This window comes from Topomyia yanbarensis, chromosome 2 (assembly GCF_030247195.1).
Source record: "Topomyia yanbarensis strain Yona2022 chromosome 2, ASM3024719v1, whole genome shotgun sequence".
NCBI lineage: Eukaryota > Metazoa > Arthropoda > Insecta > Diptera > Culicidae > Topomyia > Topomyia yanbarensis.
Genome location: NC_080671.1, coordinates 5,688,360 through 5,704,840, shown reverse-complemented (window position 1 = coordinate 5,704,840; position 16,481 = coordinate 5,688,360). Strand labels below are relative to the sequence as shown.

Sequence of the window (16,481 nt, the reverse complement as noted above, 5' to 3'; positions counted from 1 at the left end):
GGAATAAGGAATAAGGAATAAGGAATAAGGAATAAGGAATAAGGAATAAGGAATAAGGACTAAGGAATAAGGAATAAGGACTAAGGAATAAGGAATAAGGAATAAGGAATAAGGACTAAGGAATAAGGACTAAGGACTAAGGAATAAGGAATAAGGAATAAGGAATAAGGAATAAGGACTAAGGAATAAGGAATAAGGAATAAGGAATAAGGAATAAGGAATAAGGAATAAGGAATAAGGAATAAGGAATAAGGAATAAGGAATAAGGAATAAGGAATAAGGAATAAGGAATAAGGAATAAGGAATAAGGAATAAGGAATAAGGAATAAGGAATAAGGAATAAGGAATAAGGAATAAGGAATAAGGAATAAGGAATAAGGAATAAGGAATAAGGAATAAGGAATAAGGAATAAGGAATAAGGAATAAGGAATAAGGAATAAGGAATAAGGAATAAGGAATAAGGAATAAGGAATAAGGAATAAGGAATAAGGAATAAGGAATAAGGAATAAGGAATAAGGAATAAGGAATAAGGAATAAGGAATAAGGAATAAGGAATAAGGAATAAGGAATAAGGAATAAGGAATAAGGAATAAGGAATAAGGAATAAGGAATAAGGAATAAGGAATAAGGAATAAGGAATAAGGAATAAGGAATAAGGAATAAGGAATAAGGAATAAGGAATAAGGAATAAGGAATAAGGAATAAGGAATAAGGAATAAGGAATAAGGAATAAGGAATAAGGAATAAGGAATAAGGAATAAGGAATAAGGAATAAGGAATAAGGAATAAGGAATAAGGAATAAGGAATAAGGAATAAGGAATAAGGAATAAGGAATAAGGAATAAGGAATAAGGAATAAGGAATAAGGAATAAGGAATAAGGAATAAGGAATAAGGAATAAGGAATAAGGAATAAGGAATAAGGAATAAGGAATAAGGAATAAGGAATAAGGAATAAGGAATAAGGAATAAGGAATAAGGAATAAGGAATAAGGAATAAGGAATAAGGAATAAGGAATAAGGAATAAGGAATAAGGAATAAGGAATAAGGAATAAGGAATAAGGAATAAGGAATAAGGAATAAGGAATAAGGAATAAGGAATAAGGAATAAGGAATAAGGAATAAGGAATAAGGAATAAGGAATAAGGAATAAGGAATAAGGAATAAGGAATAAGGAATAAGGAATAAGGAATAAGGAATAAGGAATAAGGAATAAGGAATAAGGAATAAGGAATAAGGAATAAGGAATAAGGAATAAGGAATAAGGAATAAGGAATAAGGAATAAGGAATAAGGAATAAGGAATAAGGAATAAGGAATAAGGAATAAGGAATAAGGAATAAGGAATAAGGAATAAGGAATAAGGAATAAGGAATAAGGAATAAGGAATAAGGAATAAGGAATAAGGAATAAGGAATAAGGAATAAGGAATAAGGAATAAGGAATAAGGAATAAGGAATAAGGAATAAGGAATAAGGAATAAGGAATAAGGAATAAGGAATAAGGAATAAGGAATAAGGAATAAGGAATAAGGAATAAGGAATAAGGAATAAGGAATAAGGACTAAGGAATAAGGAATAAGGAATAAGGAATAAGGACTAAGGAATAAGGAATAAGGACTAAGGAATAAGGAATAAGGAATAAGGAATAAGGAATAAGGAATAAGGAATAAGGAATAAGGAATAAGGAATAAGGAATAAGGAATAAGGAATAAGGAATAAGGAATAAGGAATAAGGAATAAGGAATAAGGAATAAGGAATAAGGAATAAGGAATAAGGAATAAGGAATAAGGAATAAGGAATAAGGAATAAGGAATAAGGAATAAGGAATAAGGAATAAGGAATAAGGAATAAGGAATAAGGAATAAGGAATAAGGAATAAGGAATAAGGAATAAGGAATAAGGAATAAGGAATAAGCAAAATATTGAACAACAGATAAATCATAGAGGCATTTCTGCGAATCTTATATTTACTAAAATATATTGAAGACGTGGAATAGCCTACTCCGCTCGCAAATATCTAATCGTAAGATGCAAATCTACTGACTGCAAAACAACCAGTACCCTACAGGAAGGGCAAAGGGTCTTCTCGCACAACCTGCCTCAGTTGATCAGTTGTTCTGATGTTTACCCTTGCGGACAGAAAACAACAAACCAAGACAACGGGAACATCATCAACCTGTTTACCCGCCTGAGGTTGGCTTGAGTTCAAATCTACAGCAAAGCAACCGTCCTTGCGCCAGTCTTTGCCAGCCCCTGTCCACTCCTACTCCAATCCGATCTCAAGCGAAGAACGGCGACGGCCTGACCGAGCCAGACGAATACCTGAGGCTTCTCCTGCCAGCTCTCGTAGCTTCGGAACATGTAAAAAGCAGGGCAAAGAGATCTTTCATTGCCTGGCCAACTCAACGCCACTATCATCCACTCAGGTCCGACCAAACAAAACAGAGAATCGGTCCTTCTTCACTTCGACCCGTTGGAGAAGGTGTAGCCGTGGAATGTTAGAGCTCGTACTGCTCCGCAAGTGCCTCCCACACTGACCACCTCCCGTCACCTCGGCGACAGACTCAGATAAAACCAGCCACGAGCAGCTCGAGCGCAGAGAGTAAGATCGAGCATTACATAAATAATGTAAACATACACATTAATCAATTAAAACCGAAGCAAATGCGAAAGGAATATCGTGCGCCCCGTTTTTCGGTGGCGCGCGCGGCGGTGTTGATGAGGGGTTGCCCCGTTGAGGCGAGTTGCATCCAAGCAGGCCTGAGCGAGCGATAGAAATAAATTATTTCCGTTTTCAAAACAGGCGAAAATTAAAAGCGCTGAGTTGAAATGAGCTTTTCCTTGGTCGTCGTCGTCGTCGTCACTATCGCCGCTGTTGTCCACGTTTGTTTGGAACGGTGCGCCTTCTGCACACGAACGATATCGGGTTGATCTTCTTCGTTTGGTTGACTGGTTTCATTACTTTGTTGTTGTTGTTGTCGTCGTTGTAGAATTGTGGCGATGCAAATCATGTCTGATGGCTGTGCGTTGTAAGAAGAAGTGCTTGATGCCATTTAGGATAATTCCCCATATGTGGGTTCCCATTTCATTTAATTAACATTGCAAAGTCCACGCTCAATCGAGAAAATCGATCATTGATGTAAGAATAAGAATTACGTTGTTTTCGAGAAACAAGTTCATAATCGGCTTCAACTAATGTGCGCAACTATAAATAATTAAACATTTATCTAATAAAACGAGCACCTTGCTGCCCCCCCCCCCCCAAAACAACACGGTTCTACGATTCTACCACAGACAACAGGTTCTGCACGCTGTTTGCGAGTGGAATTGACGTGACTCCAGGTGAATAATGTTGTCACGACAACGAATCTCAATCTCGAAAACGCACAGGTTACTGCGCGCTCGATCAACAAAAAGCAACTTCTTCGCCATCGCCGGCTAAGTATGCCATGCTGCCTGCAGAAACCACAGACAGAGATAGACATGTAAAACTGATAATTTTGAAATAACCACTCAACTCCTCGCATTAATTAGCAGCAATAATAATTTCAACTGGGGAAAAATGTTAGGCTTCACTCGCTTAATTTATATTTTAACGACACCATCGCCGAGCGGGGAGCAGGATAGGGGGAGGGGGCAAAGAAAAGAAGCTATGGCGAAAGAAAACTAGTTTTTCATTAGCCATCAACGGAGCCGAAGCCCGGCCGCCAATAAGGTGGAAATTACCGAGGCCATTTAAATACGCATTATAAAAGTGTTGTAGGAAGAGGTGAAGGAGAAGAGAAAAATGAGCTCACCGAAAGCATATCTCTTCTTTTCCGAATGATTTCCCTCAGCAATTATTTCTCATCTAGCAGTACTTTTTTTTCTATATGTTCGTAAAATCCCTTGCGCCATGACTTGCTCGGATTACAAAAGGCTCTCTCCTTCTTGCTGTGCCGTCTTCCTAGGAAGACGCGCTATGCAAAACACTAACGATAAAAAGCAATCTAGATGCGTTCCATTCTTCGTGTCAAGAGCTGCCCCAGGAAAGGGGGCTGCGAGGGAGGAGCACAGACTCGTTTCAGTACATTTTCGTTTAGGTAATAAAGAAACTAAAATAATTAAAATATTTTTCTAAGCATCTCAGCCGATAATGTAAACGAACGTATGTTGAAATCCTAAAGGTTGAGGGAAGAGGGGTGAGGGGTATGGAAAACCGGACTCATTGCATACGTACTGTCTACGCGCACGCCGCAATTTGTTAGTCTACCTTAAATTAATTACCCAGAGATTTGATCTATCGCTCTCGTTTTGCATATCACAAAGCAGAGGAGATTTTGATTCCCTTTAGCTCTCATCGCTCTGACCTAGGTTTAATAGGACAGGGAGAGTCAGTCGAATAAAACCATTAAAACGTAATACATCGCATTTGTCTATCGCGGAAAATAAACGTATGGAGTACTTTTTATATTAGTCACAGTAACGAAGCGAGTGTTCACTAACCACGATATCACCACCGATATAGTTCACTTTTTTTTTCTACCACGATCCGGTGAACCAGCACCCATCTCGAACATTAATGGTCCTTCGAAGGACCGGATTGTGAAAATAGTGGCCGAAAATAGGCGAATTAAAAAGTGTGATAAAGCACGGCGCAAATCGAGTGCCACGGTGATACGACGCCATCGCTAGCAATTTAGCTATTTGGATCAACGTTACCACCATCGAGTCGACGCCAAAGTTGGATTCTGGGACCAGAACACGGAGCTATCAACGGGAGCATCAACTGCTCATTTCATCCTCCAGTGCACGGGTATTTCGGCGTGGCTTGGGTTGGCGAACAATAGGCTGGTAGCGTGAGTACACAATCAATTATATAAAGTACAACAATCGACGCGGTGAAGACTACATAGCTTTTGTGGCGGTTTAATAGCTTGGCTATTGTTCTGGTTGAAATGGCGTCATTGCGGGAGCTAACCAAAATCGAGCGTGGTCTCATTGATTCGCTATCTAATCTCGAATCGTTTGTAGATAAGTACAATGAAGCAAGGGACAAATCCAAAATCAATTCACGTTTGGAACGACTAGAATCTGTTTTCTCGGAGTATCGCATAAATCGGGCGAAAATGGAAGTACGACAGGAACAAGATTTGGCGTTGACTACTGACCCGTCGGACGCTAAGGAAAAGCAAGTGAAGTTGGATGTTGAAGCGTCAAACAAAAAGTCTCGATTGGATCTCGAAAACAGGTATTTTGACATTAAAGATTTTCTCGTTTCTCGTCAGTCCCCACCGACTGCTGCAGCCTCGTCCTCATCCACTGTCCCCACTCCGCCCGGCCAATCAATTGCTTCCCGAATTCACCTTCCAGTGTTCAAAATTCCTTCCTTTGACGGTAGTGTGAAAGATTGGTTGAGCTTCCGGGATTCGTTTCAAAGCATGATCGAAAAGGACGCTTCCCTCACGGCGATTGAGAAGTTTCACTACCTTTTGACGGTGCTATCTAAAGATGCCAGAACGCTTGTGGAATCTATCGAGGTAACAGCCGCAAATTACGAGGTGGCTTGGACCATGCTACAGGAACGCTTCGAAAATAAGAAGATCATCGCCCGCACTTTGATGGACGGATTTCTCGATGCTGAACCGATGAGGAAGGAATCGTATGATACTTTAGTGACACTCATCGACTCGTACGAACGCAATCTGCTTCAGTTGAAGAAACTTGGTCTTCCAACCAATGGATGGTCCCACTTACTCGCGCATTTGCTGTATAAACGTTTGGATGCAGATACTCAAAGGCATTGGGAACGATGTCACAAATCTCGCGAGACACCGAATTATGAAGAACTAGTTAAATTTCTGCGTGAGCATCTCGCTACGCTTCAGCCGCTTGCGACTATCAAACATCGGGCACAAGACCAACGTCACGATTCGTTGAAGCTCCCAACGAAACAAAGGATTGAATCCACGCTAACGACAATTACCTCTTCAAAGCGATCATGTCCACTCTGCCAAAAACCGTCACATTCTCCTTTCAAATGCGAATCCTTCAACAAAATGAATCCTGTCCAAAGACTTGAAGCAGTAAAGAAGGCTGGTCTTTGTCTAAATTGCCTTTCCTCTTCCCATTTGGTCCGGGCTTGTCCGAGCTCAGCATGTCGAGTTTGTGGTCAGAGGCATCACACGATGCTACATTTGCGATCACCCAATGGCGCATCGAGCCAAAATCAAGAAACGATTCCATCGCAACACGTCTCCGCAGTGCAGATTCAATCCAACCCTCCGGCAAAGATAGCAGAACCGCCAATGCAAACTTGTGCTGCTTCGTTACAACCTCCACAAACTCCTACCCAACCCAATGCCTCTGCTAGCCGCTCGCCTGTTGCCCTTCCTGCAAGTTCGTCCGCTACCAGTAACGTAGTATTCCTCTCAACGGCAGTAGTCCGAATTGCAGATTTGCACGGAAATACTCATCTGGCACGAGCTCTTTTGGACTGCTGTTCCGAACGAAATTTACTTAGTGAACGTCTAGCACAAAAACTCGATCTTCATCGACGAGATGATCCTCTTTCGTTCCAAGGGGTTGGACCCGCTCTCGCTAATTCCAAACAATCCGCAACGGCAAGAGTATTTTCCCGTTGCACAGATTATTGCATCGATTTAAAATTTCACATTCTTTCTGAACTCAAACCCATCCTTCCTTCAAACCGTGCACCAGTCGCAGATTGGAAGATTCCTACATCGGTGCATCTAGCTGATCCAAATTTCCACGAGCCCAATCGAATTGACGCTATAATTGGAGCAGAGGTGTACTATCGTTTACTTTCGGATGGTTTCGTTGAACTCGGTCCAAACTTGCCGATTCTCAAGGAAACCGTTTTTGGCTGGATTGTTTCCGGGAAATGTGACACATCCCCCAGCCAACCACTTGCTACCATGCTGGTATGTAGTAACGCCGATCTCGAAATGCAAATGGCAAGATTTTGGGACCTCGAATCCTGTCGGTCCGACAACACACTTTCGACGGAGGAACGCCAGTGTGAGTCGTATTTCTCGGAAACAACATACCGAGATTCAAACGGACGCTTCGTCGTATCACTGCCCAAAAGGGAAACCCTTCTCACTAGCCTTGGAGAATCTTATGCTACGGCTTTGCGACGTTATTTGTCGTTGGAAAGACGGCTGCTAATAAAGCCGGCTCTTCTGAAAGCGTATACAGCGTTCATTCACGAGTACATTGCACTTGGGCATATGGTACAAATCGACCCCACAACCGATTCCCTTCCACCTGGGAAAAAACCCTACTACATGCCTCATCACTGTATTGAACGACCGGACAGCGTGACAACGAAACTACGAGTCGTTTTCGACGCTTCGTGTGCTAGTGACACTGGATTGTCCCTGAACGACACTTTATTGGTTGGGCCGGTCGTACAAGACGACCTATACAGTATGCTTCTCCGATTTCGGCTTCAACGTTTCGCTATTGTAGCTGATCTGGAGAAAATGTATCGGCAAGTGTGGATACATCCATCCGATCGACACTTGCAACGTATCTTGTGGCGTGATTCCGCGGACGAAACAGTTCGAGCATTCGAATTATTGACCGTAACCTACGGTACAGCATCGGCACCGTTCCTCGCAACCCGCTGTTTGCAACAACTCGCTGAAGACGGGAAATCGCAATACCCAAAGGCAGCCAAAGTTCTGGTCAAGGATTTTTATATTGATGATTTGCTCTGTGGGGTCACGACAGAAGAAGAAGGAGTTGATTTATGCAACGAGCTGATCGGTCTGCTGCAATCGGCCGGTTTCAAATTGCACAAGTGGGCATCGAACAACCCCGTCATTTTAAACAACATTCCAACAGAATTGCGAGATGACCGAAATGTGCTGGAACTGGATTCATCGTCATCATCCGTCAAAACACTAGGGCTTCTGTGGCAACCTGACGAGGACGTCTTTCGCTTTCAGGTACCAAGGTGGACCATGGACTCGCCTATCACCAAACGGCTGGTGCTGTCCGATGCAGCGCGTCTATTCGACCCCCTCGGTCTGGTGGGGCCTACAGTGCTGCGTTCCAAACTGTTTATGCAGGAGTTGTGGTTGTCCAAGCTTTCCTGGGACCAGCCATTAACCGATACACTTCAAGATACCTGGAAGGAATTTCGCGATGATTTGGAGGTATTACGGACATTCTCAATTCCACGGTGGGCGGTCTCTTACGCGGACCCAGCAACCATCGAACTGCATGGGTTTTGCGATGCATCCGAGCGCGCTTACGGTGCCTGTCTATACGTTCGGACTGTAACCGCTACAGGATCGACTTCGGTAAATTTGTTAACCGCTAAATCGAAGGTAGCTCCCGCAAACACTGGAAAGGGCCAACAAAGAATCTCTTTACCTCGCCTGGAACTTTCATCGGCATTACTGCTCAGCCATTTGTATGACAAAGTGAAGAGCAGTTTTCCAGCTTCCACTCGTGCTTTCTTCTGGACGGATTCAATGATAGTCGTCCATTGGCTAGCCGCATCACCCAACCGATGGAAAAAGTTTGTGGCTAACCGAGTAGCCGAAATCCAACAGACCACTACACCCGGAACCTGGGGTCACGTGGCGGGGATCGAAAATCCAGCCGATGCTATTTCACGTGGTATGAGTGCAGCACTACTAGTCGATTTCGACATTTGGTGGCAAGGTCCGGCGTGGCTGAACCAACCGAAAAGATTCTGGCCAAATATTGTTCGGACATCCGACTGTATCTTCGACGCAGATCAACTAGAGGAGAAACCCGCAACCTCGCTACCAATTGTGCACGAAGCCTTGAGCATCTTCAAGCTGAAATCATCATTGACCGACCTCGTTCGTATAGTAGGTTATATTCGTCGTTTCATCTCTAACGCCAGAGAAAAGGACAGAAGATCCCGCCAGAATGGACTACTCACCACAGTAGAGCTGGAGATGGCTCTCCAAAACCTCGTACGAGTATCACAGCAGGAATCATTCCCTAATGACATTGGAAGCATAAAATCGTCGGGCCAAGTGAAACCAACTTCAAAGCTCAAATCGCTGTCCCCAATTCTCGTCAACGGTATACTACGAGCTCGAGGCCGCCTAAACAATGCTCCAATTCCATATAGCCAAAAACAACCGATGATTCTTGACAGTAAACATCCTTTGACGCTGCTGATAGTACGACACTATCATGTTAAGTTTTTGCACGCAGGACCTCAGCTGCTGATGGCAGCAGTGCGATCGAAATTTTGGCCTACTAGACTTCGTAATCTTGCTCGCACCGTAACTCATCGTTGCCTGAATTGCTTTCGCTGTAAACCAAATCTTTCGGAGCAAATAATGGCAGACCTACCCTCAGTCCGCGTATCGCCAACCTTCCCATTCCTCAATACGGGAGTAGACTTTTGTGGCCCATTTCACCTGCGGCCATTGCATCGGAAGGCTGCTCCACAAAAATGCTTTGTTGCAGTGTTTGTCTGCATGTCAACTAAGGCCGTGCATCTAGAAGTCGTTGGAGATCTCTCCACCGATTCTTTCATCGCTTCACTGAAACGGTTCGCAGCCAGACGTGGCGTCCCTCAGACCATATTTAGCGACAATGCGACCAACTTTATCGGAGCCAGACGAACCTTGAACGAGTTTTTGCAGCTCTTTCACACCCAACAGAACCGAGATCAAATTGTTCGACTGTGTTCGGACGAAGGCATTCAGTTCAGATTCATTCCACCACGTTCGCCACATTTCGGTGGTATTTGGGAGGCTGCGGTCAAATCCCTGAAGACGCATCTCTATCGCACACTAAAGAATGCCCTGGTGACCAACGAACAGATGCAGACTGTTTTAACGCAAGTTGAGGCTTGCCTAAACTCTAGGCCTCTCACGCAACTCAGCAATGATCCGGAAGACTTGGATGTTTTAACGCCAGGACATTTTTTAGTACACCGTCCACTGACTGCTATAGTGGAACCGTCTTACGAAGAAATCCCTACCAATCGTTTGTCGCAGTGGCAGACAATTCAAGAATTCGTCCGTCGCCTCTGGAAGCGGTGGTCAAGTGAATACCTGTCAGGCCTTCAGCAGCGGACTCGATGGACACACGAACGAAACGACGTCCACATTGGCACGATGGTGCTAGTCAAAGACGACCATTTGCCACCAATGAAGTGGCGTTTCGGACGAATAGTGGACTCAACACCCGGACCCGACGGACACGTCCGTGTAGTCAACATCCGCACCAAGGACGGCATTTATCAACGGGCAATTACACGTATTTGCGTATTGCCGATTCAAGACAACCAGCAACCTCATAACGAGATAGTCTAGTTCCAGTTGTTCGAGGTCCCAGAAAACCAGGCAATGTTGGATTGGAGGGGGCCTTATGGTCCTCTCACAAGTTAAGTATTAAGTTTCCATAAATTTTCTGGACCAAATGTTTCCCGACCTAAAGTTGCTGTTTGTTGTCAGACCTATACGCTCGACGTCAGTGGAGGAGAGGAAGGTTCAACACATCAAACCTATCAGCCCCCAGCCGTCGGTCGAAAATGTGTAGCAGCTTTAACATCATACCGGCGTCCAGCAATGGAAGCACACCGATTGGCCATCCCACAGCCGATAGTTAAATCCGACCTATCTACCCACAACCGTTGGTCGAGGAATTGCATCTAGATCCGAATAATATCTCATCAGAATAAATTTGAATTTTGAGTTGTTCAGTTATAGTTAGAGTAGATAGAATTAGACAACACCATCAAAAAGAGTTAGGCTGAATTGAAACTGAAATTTCAATGGTGGGCGGTATGTCTACGCGCACGCCGCAATTTGTTAGTCTACCTTAAATTAATTACCCAGAGATTTGATCTATCGCTCTCGTTTTGCATATCACAAAGCAGAGGAGATTTTGATTCCCTTTAGCTCTCATCGCTCTGACCTAGGTTTAATAGGACAGGGAGAGTCAGTCGAATAAAACCATTAAAACGTAATACATCGCATTTGTCTATCGCGGAAAATAAACGTATGGAGTACTTTTTATATTAGTCACAGTAACGAAGCGAGTGTTCACTAACCACGATATCACCACCGATATAGTTCACTTTTTTTTTCTACCACGATCCGGTGAACCAGCACCCATCTCGAACACGTACCTTTACAATTATAAATGACCGCTGCACTAAAACACGACCCTCCCTTTTCCGTGCTAGGCATTGCATCGACTCAAATGAACGACGACGCATCGAAGTCTAATTTCAACCACAGCAGCATCCCATCTTGCGGTGTGTGTGAATCAGAGGGGGAGAAGAAAAAGTAAAGCAAAAAAAAATAGAAATCAGGAAGAGATTGATGCTAGCGTGGAAAAGCCTCTCTCCATCCATTCCCGACCCGTTAACGATGGACGGGCGAGGTGGACCGCACGAGTGGCGGAAAAGGTGGAAAAGTCACTTCAGTACATTGTTACAACAAATGACGAAGAAACAATAAATTTTACCCTGGGTAAAGGAAGCCTCGGCAAGCGCAGCAGAGAGCGAAAAACAACTTTTCCTATCCTCTGCCACTCTCTCGTCCCTTTAGCTGGTCGCCGTGCAAGTGTTGCGCGGCGGAAGACGGGGGCAACGCTGCCACGGCTTCGCTTATTCGCACATCTCTCGGCGGACAAAGCCGACCGGGGCAAAGCAGGCTGTCAGTTTATTGTGCAGGTTCGCATGCATGCGAAGCGATTGCGAATAATAGCAGTTATAATAAATAGGATATGCAACTCGCGGAGTTTCGCGCGCGCACACACAGTGTGCCATGGCCTGGAGGAGTGCAGTGGCTCGGTTGGAGCAGGTCTGAGGCAGTTGCGGGCTGCTCGCCACCACATCGAAACGGTCAAACGCAGTAGGCTGGTGACGATGAAGAAGTCTCCTCGTGCGTCCCGAGAACGAATGAATTTTCAAAACTACCGCAATGCCGTTCAGCCATCATAGCATAGACAAACGTAAGCTGACCAACTGTATGGGATTTGGGACGACAGCACGGATTTTTGGACGTATGTCCGAAAAAAAATACCTGTTTGTCCGGAATTTGTACGTGGTTTTTCATCTCAGTGGAAGTAGAAGTACTCCCGGGACAACACAAATTCTTTCACAAATGTAAACAGACTAAATATCGTTTCGAACTCGTTTTCCAGGATTTAAAATTTTAATTTTGGTGGCAAAAGGAAAACACAAGAGTGATAAAAAATCGATTTTTGTTCATGTTGGTTTTCTATGAAGAAATCTTAAGCTGCATATGATACGAAACGTAAGCGTGCATGTTTTTCTGGCTTCTGCCAGTTTTTGCCTACTATTAATTTTTTATAGTGTTTAGCCTTCTCTAATTTTTGTCTTTGTTCGTAACCACAAACGTTATCTCCTAGTTATAAATTAAGTATTTGGAATTCAAATTAGCTGTGTGAATCTTTTCAAAGGAATTCGATTCCACTGGGATTTCACCTTGTTCATTTTTTGTTGTAGTTTATATCTCCGCGTTTTTTTATTTGTTTTTTTATTATTGTTGTGTCCATGCGAGTTTCTTGGTATGGGGGCTAGTGGAGGGCTTAACAAAAAAAAAAAGAAAAAATATCTTAAAATGATCCGGATTATACATTTTCTATGTATTCAATCTATTTTTTCAGACAAAATGTTACGACTGTTGTGCGAATGTATTTTGTAATTTTGAGAAAGAATGCAAATAAAATCTGCAGAGAATTTTGGAACTTCCTCAAATCTTCCATTTTGCTATATAGGTTTGTCCTTTCATTACGACCAACACAATTTGAAGGGTTGAGTCAAACATTTCAACGTACTTGAACAACATTAGATACAGAAAGCAAGCTGTTAAGTGCATAGTATATTAAATTTTTCGTTAGCTTTTCGACCAGATAAACTGAACGAGCAGCTTGAAAAAAAAAATTAAAAAAATTATAAACATAAGTGAAAGATGCGTAGACACGTAGCTTTATATTCTTGTGTAGAAAAAAGTTTTTCGTCTAGAATTCTACGATTTTTTGGCAATCGTTAAAACATTAATAATTTTCTCTCCGTTCAAACAAGTGAAAAAAATATCATCTGAATGAAAAGATTTGAAACCTTATCACAAAAGGAAATACTGTTGAAAGTTGATATTTTTGAATAACTTGCTTAATCAAATTTTGACAGAAAGGCAGTTTCGTAACAAATTGTGTAAGATGTCATGGTGAGATTTTTCATCTCTATTTTATTTATTGAGTAATTTTATTATCATGGTGGAACAAGTAGAAAAAAAACGGGGACGGACATAGTGTAGTTGGTAAATAATGATCGATGCCGACTCGCACGAAACTGGAAAATTCAACTAGCTGTATTATCCTATTTATTTTGTTAATTTGACGTATGCAAAATATTTTAGTTTAGTTTAGTCTTTTAGTTAGTTGTTCCAGCTCGTTGGTCTCTGTGTTCGGATGTTAGTTCAAATTCGCAATCCCAGGATTCCTGGTCTTGTATAATTGAAATTGAAGCATTAACCTTTTGAATCTAGTCTTGAAATCCAAATGCCATGATCCAAAATTACCTATCCCAATGCTAAGAAATTAGATAACCAGTTGGATTCAATTAAAACAGTTCGTTATTTTTTCTTAGATTCACCGGAGTATCTCATTTGGAATCCCTATAATTTCTAAGAATCTTCCTGCATTGCAAGAACTTTTAGTTCATCCTGAGCTTGACATGAAAAACGTTAAATAGAAAAAAAATTTCTCTCTGGACATTTTGAATGCACAATGCGATGAACGACACGATGTGTCGGAATGATCGAGCTAGGTTTTTATGCTAATTATAGTTTGGTTTCATGAATGCGCACTGCCGTTTGAATTACAGTTGCTCTGATATATACTTTTTTTGCTCCATCACTCACATTGAATCTTGAAAATATTTTGTAAAAATCCCATCGCCTGTGTAAAATATAGCGAAGATGAGTAGTATTTCTCAATGCTACTCAATAAATCAACTTTTGTGTTCTCAATTTTGAGATAAAATGGATACGGATTTTTTGTAGTCCACAGTCCACAGTCCACGAGAATATTTTTAAGGCGCAAAATGTTTTTTTTCGGAATATCACACAACCATCGAAGTTAAATAGCTTTGTCCGGTACCAACTTTCAATTAGGCTGTTCTTAAGAAAATGAGCTACTCGGCTCTACGTTTTAAGGAGTCAAATATTCGATAGACGAAAGACTATTACTCAAATGACAATCTTTTAAATTTTATGTAAATTTTGTCAATATAAACATAAAAAATTTAATACTCAAGCATGCTCGGTAAAAATATTTCAAATTACTATGAACGGTATAACCGAGAAGTCAATGTTCGTTTCCGCGTCAATCCGCGAATGCGGTCAATAGTAATCCGAGCTGATGTTGATAATGTTGCAGGAGTGCACTACAAGTGAGTGCGTGGTCCTTGCACAATATTATTGGAAGCACAGCATTGAACATTTTGTAGCTCGCATTCGTAATTCTACCTTCACTAGAAGGGTCCAGTTTGTTCAAATATTCAATGAATTGGTCTCGATTATTTATCAGTGCTTTAACTTCACCTAGATAATAGTCTCCTTGGACCATTCTCCATAAAAACTGTTCCTGTCTTGAACGTTCCATTTGAATATCCTGCTGACGTCTATTAGGCTCACGGACTACACGATATGATGGAACAAGAAAGTTGTACGAAGTTCAGCTGTCGTCGACGGTTTGTCGAGACCAGTTGGTCGGTGTTCCGGTGCCAGACCAGATTAAGTCGCAAAATCTTCAAAAAATAGATAATGATAGCACTGGATAAAGAATTTCTTCGGCTTCATTCGACTTTTGCCAGATTTGAAATAATTTATAATATGCAAGAATTATAACAAAGAATAATTTCGAATTATATCTTTAAACTCGCTTTTCTCGAAATCAATACAATGTCACCTAGTCCGGTCTGACATAACACCGACCAGTTCGACCAGTGAGACATTTCTCATTCTGAATTTGGCTCGGTACCTCGTCCCCACAGTACCGTCTTTACGCATGAACTCACTGGGCCAGGGCCAGGGGCTCCGGGATTTTGGGGGCCCCACACTTAGGATAAATATAAAATCAATCTAAACGTGGCACTGCATGGCTATTGAACCGATCCAAACGTCAATCCAACATTTCAATTCAAGTTTCAATTCATTTTTAACAACAACAATGTAACGTTTGGTGGACCATGTATGCAAAGTTTGGAAGACACCGGACCTTAGCTAACTAACCAGAAAACTTTGTTTGGCAAGGGATCTGCGTATATGACGAAATATGTATTTCTTCGTCACATCTAGGTCTGTCAACGGACAAATCCACATGGAAGCGTTCAAAAGTGACTTCATTAGTTCTAGAAAGGAAGATTCGACACTTTTTGGCCGGATTTGGCATGTTTCACTCTGCCTAGTTAGTCTTAGAGTAATTTGTATGATTCGTTTTGAAAGCAATTTTGAACAAATTTTACGTGACAACTAAAATATTGAATCTTTCTAATATCAAATAATGAAAATGTTACTTATTGCGATGCAATTTTTTTTTCGGTTGATCTAATATTTTTGTGCGGATGGTACACTATCGAACTTAAAGTTAGTTTTTAGTGCTTCGGATTCTTCTCGTTACCACGTGTTGGTACCAGTTAGATGGTGTTGGCTTCTTACTCGTGCCAATTTTGGTGCTACTTTGGATTTATCATCTAACTGGCACCAAAATTGTGTTAGTTACTGATGAGGAGAATCCCGAAAGCTAAAAGTTTGCTAATTATTGTCAATTTTCCATCGGTCTCTTTCCACATTGGATTCCTATCACCGGCACCTTAGAAGCGGATCCACCATCTGAACCCTAGATCTCACATGGGATGGGCTTTACTTCTATCACGTAGGGAGATGTAATGAGATTTTTTTCAAACCAAAAGATCTCAAAGACTTCTACTGGGAATGAGCCCAGACGCACTGAGCATAGAAACATGATTGAAAGAAACATTGTGGCTTTTTTTTTTCAAAGCAGAGGCTCTGTTTAGTTTCATCGTATCAGGAACATCAAGAAGGTATCATATCAAGAAAAACACTAAACGAAACAATGTAATTGAATATATGCAAACTACATAAAGTATTCCAGAATAATTATAAACAGCAACGCGCTTCGATTATGGTTACACATTTGGGAGTATATTCGATGACATTTTCGCTACTCTAGACAACGTTACAATAATGGACGTACTCTAATCCAATATTCTTCCTTTTTGATGGATGCAGTCATAATCCTCAAATAACGTCTTTCAACTACGAAGGACACATTACACTGTCTGAGCAGATTATAGCGTAGTTGGTCAGTCCATCACACTGTACGCAGTTCACCTGAGTTCAAAATCCCACCATCGCATACAGTGTGTTAGGCCGTTTGCCACTATCAGTGGGATAGGCCAGAAAACAAATAACTT

At 41.8% G+C, this 16,481-nt stretch overlaps 2 protein-coding genes across 5 annotated transcripts in view; both read left to right on the top strand.

Moving 5' to 3' along the window:
• The window catches only part of LOC131682369 (uncharacterized), a 256,096-nt gene that overhangs the window by 50,549 nt on the left and 189,066 nt on the right, over positions 1–16,481 (top strand). The window lies entirely within an intron of this gene.
• On the top strand, positions 4,942–10,323 carry LOC131678411 (uncharacterized). The gene has a single exon (XM_058958559.1). The coding sequence runs from the start codon at positions 4,942–4,944 to the stop codon at positions 10,321–10,323; it is 5,382 nt and encodes a 1,793-aa protein (XP_058814542.1).

Bases quoted from the DNA above. Each gene is read 5' to 3' on its own strand.
- LOC131678411 (XM_058958559.1), top strand. From the start codon at position 4,942: ATGGCGTCATTGCGGGAGCTAACCAAAATCGAGCGTGGTCTCATTGAT.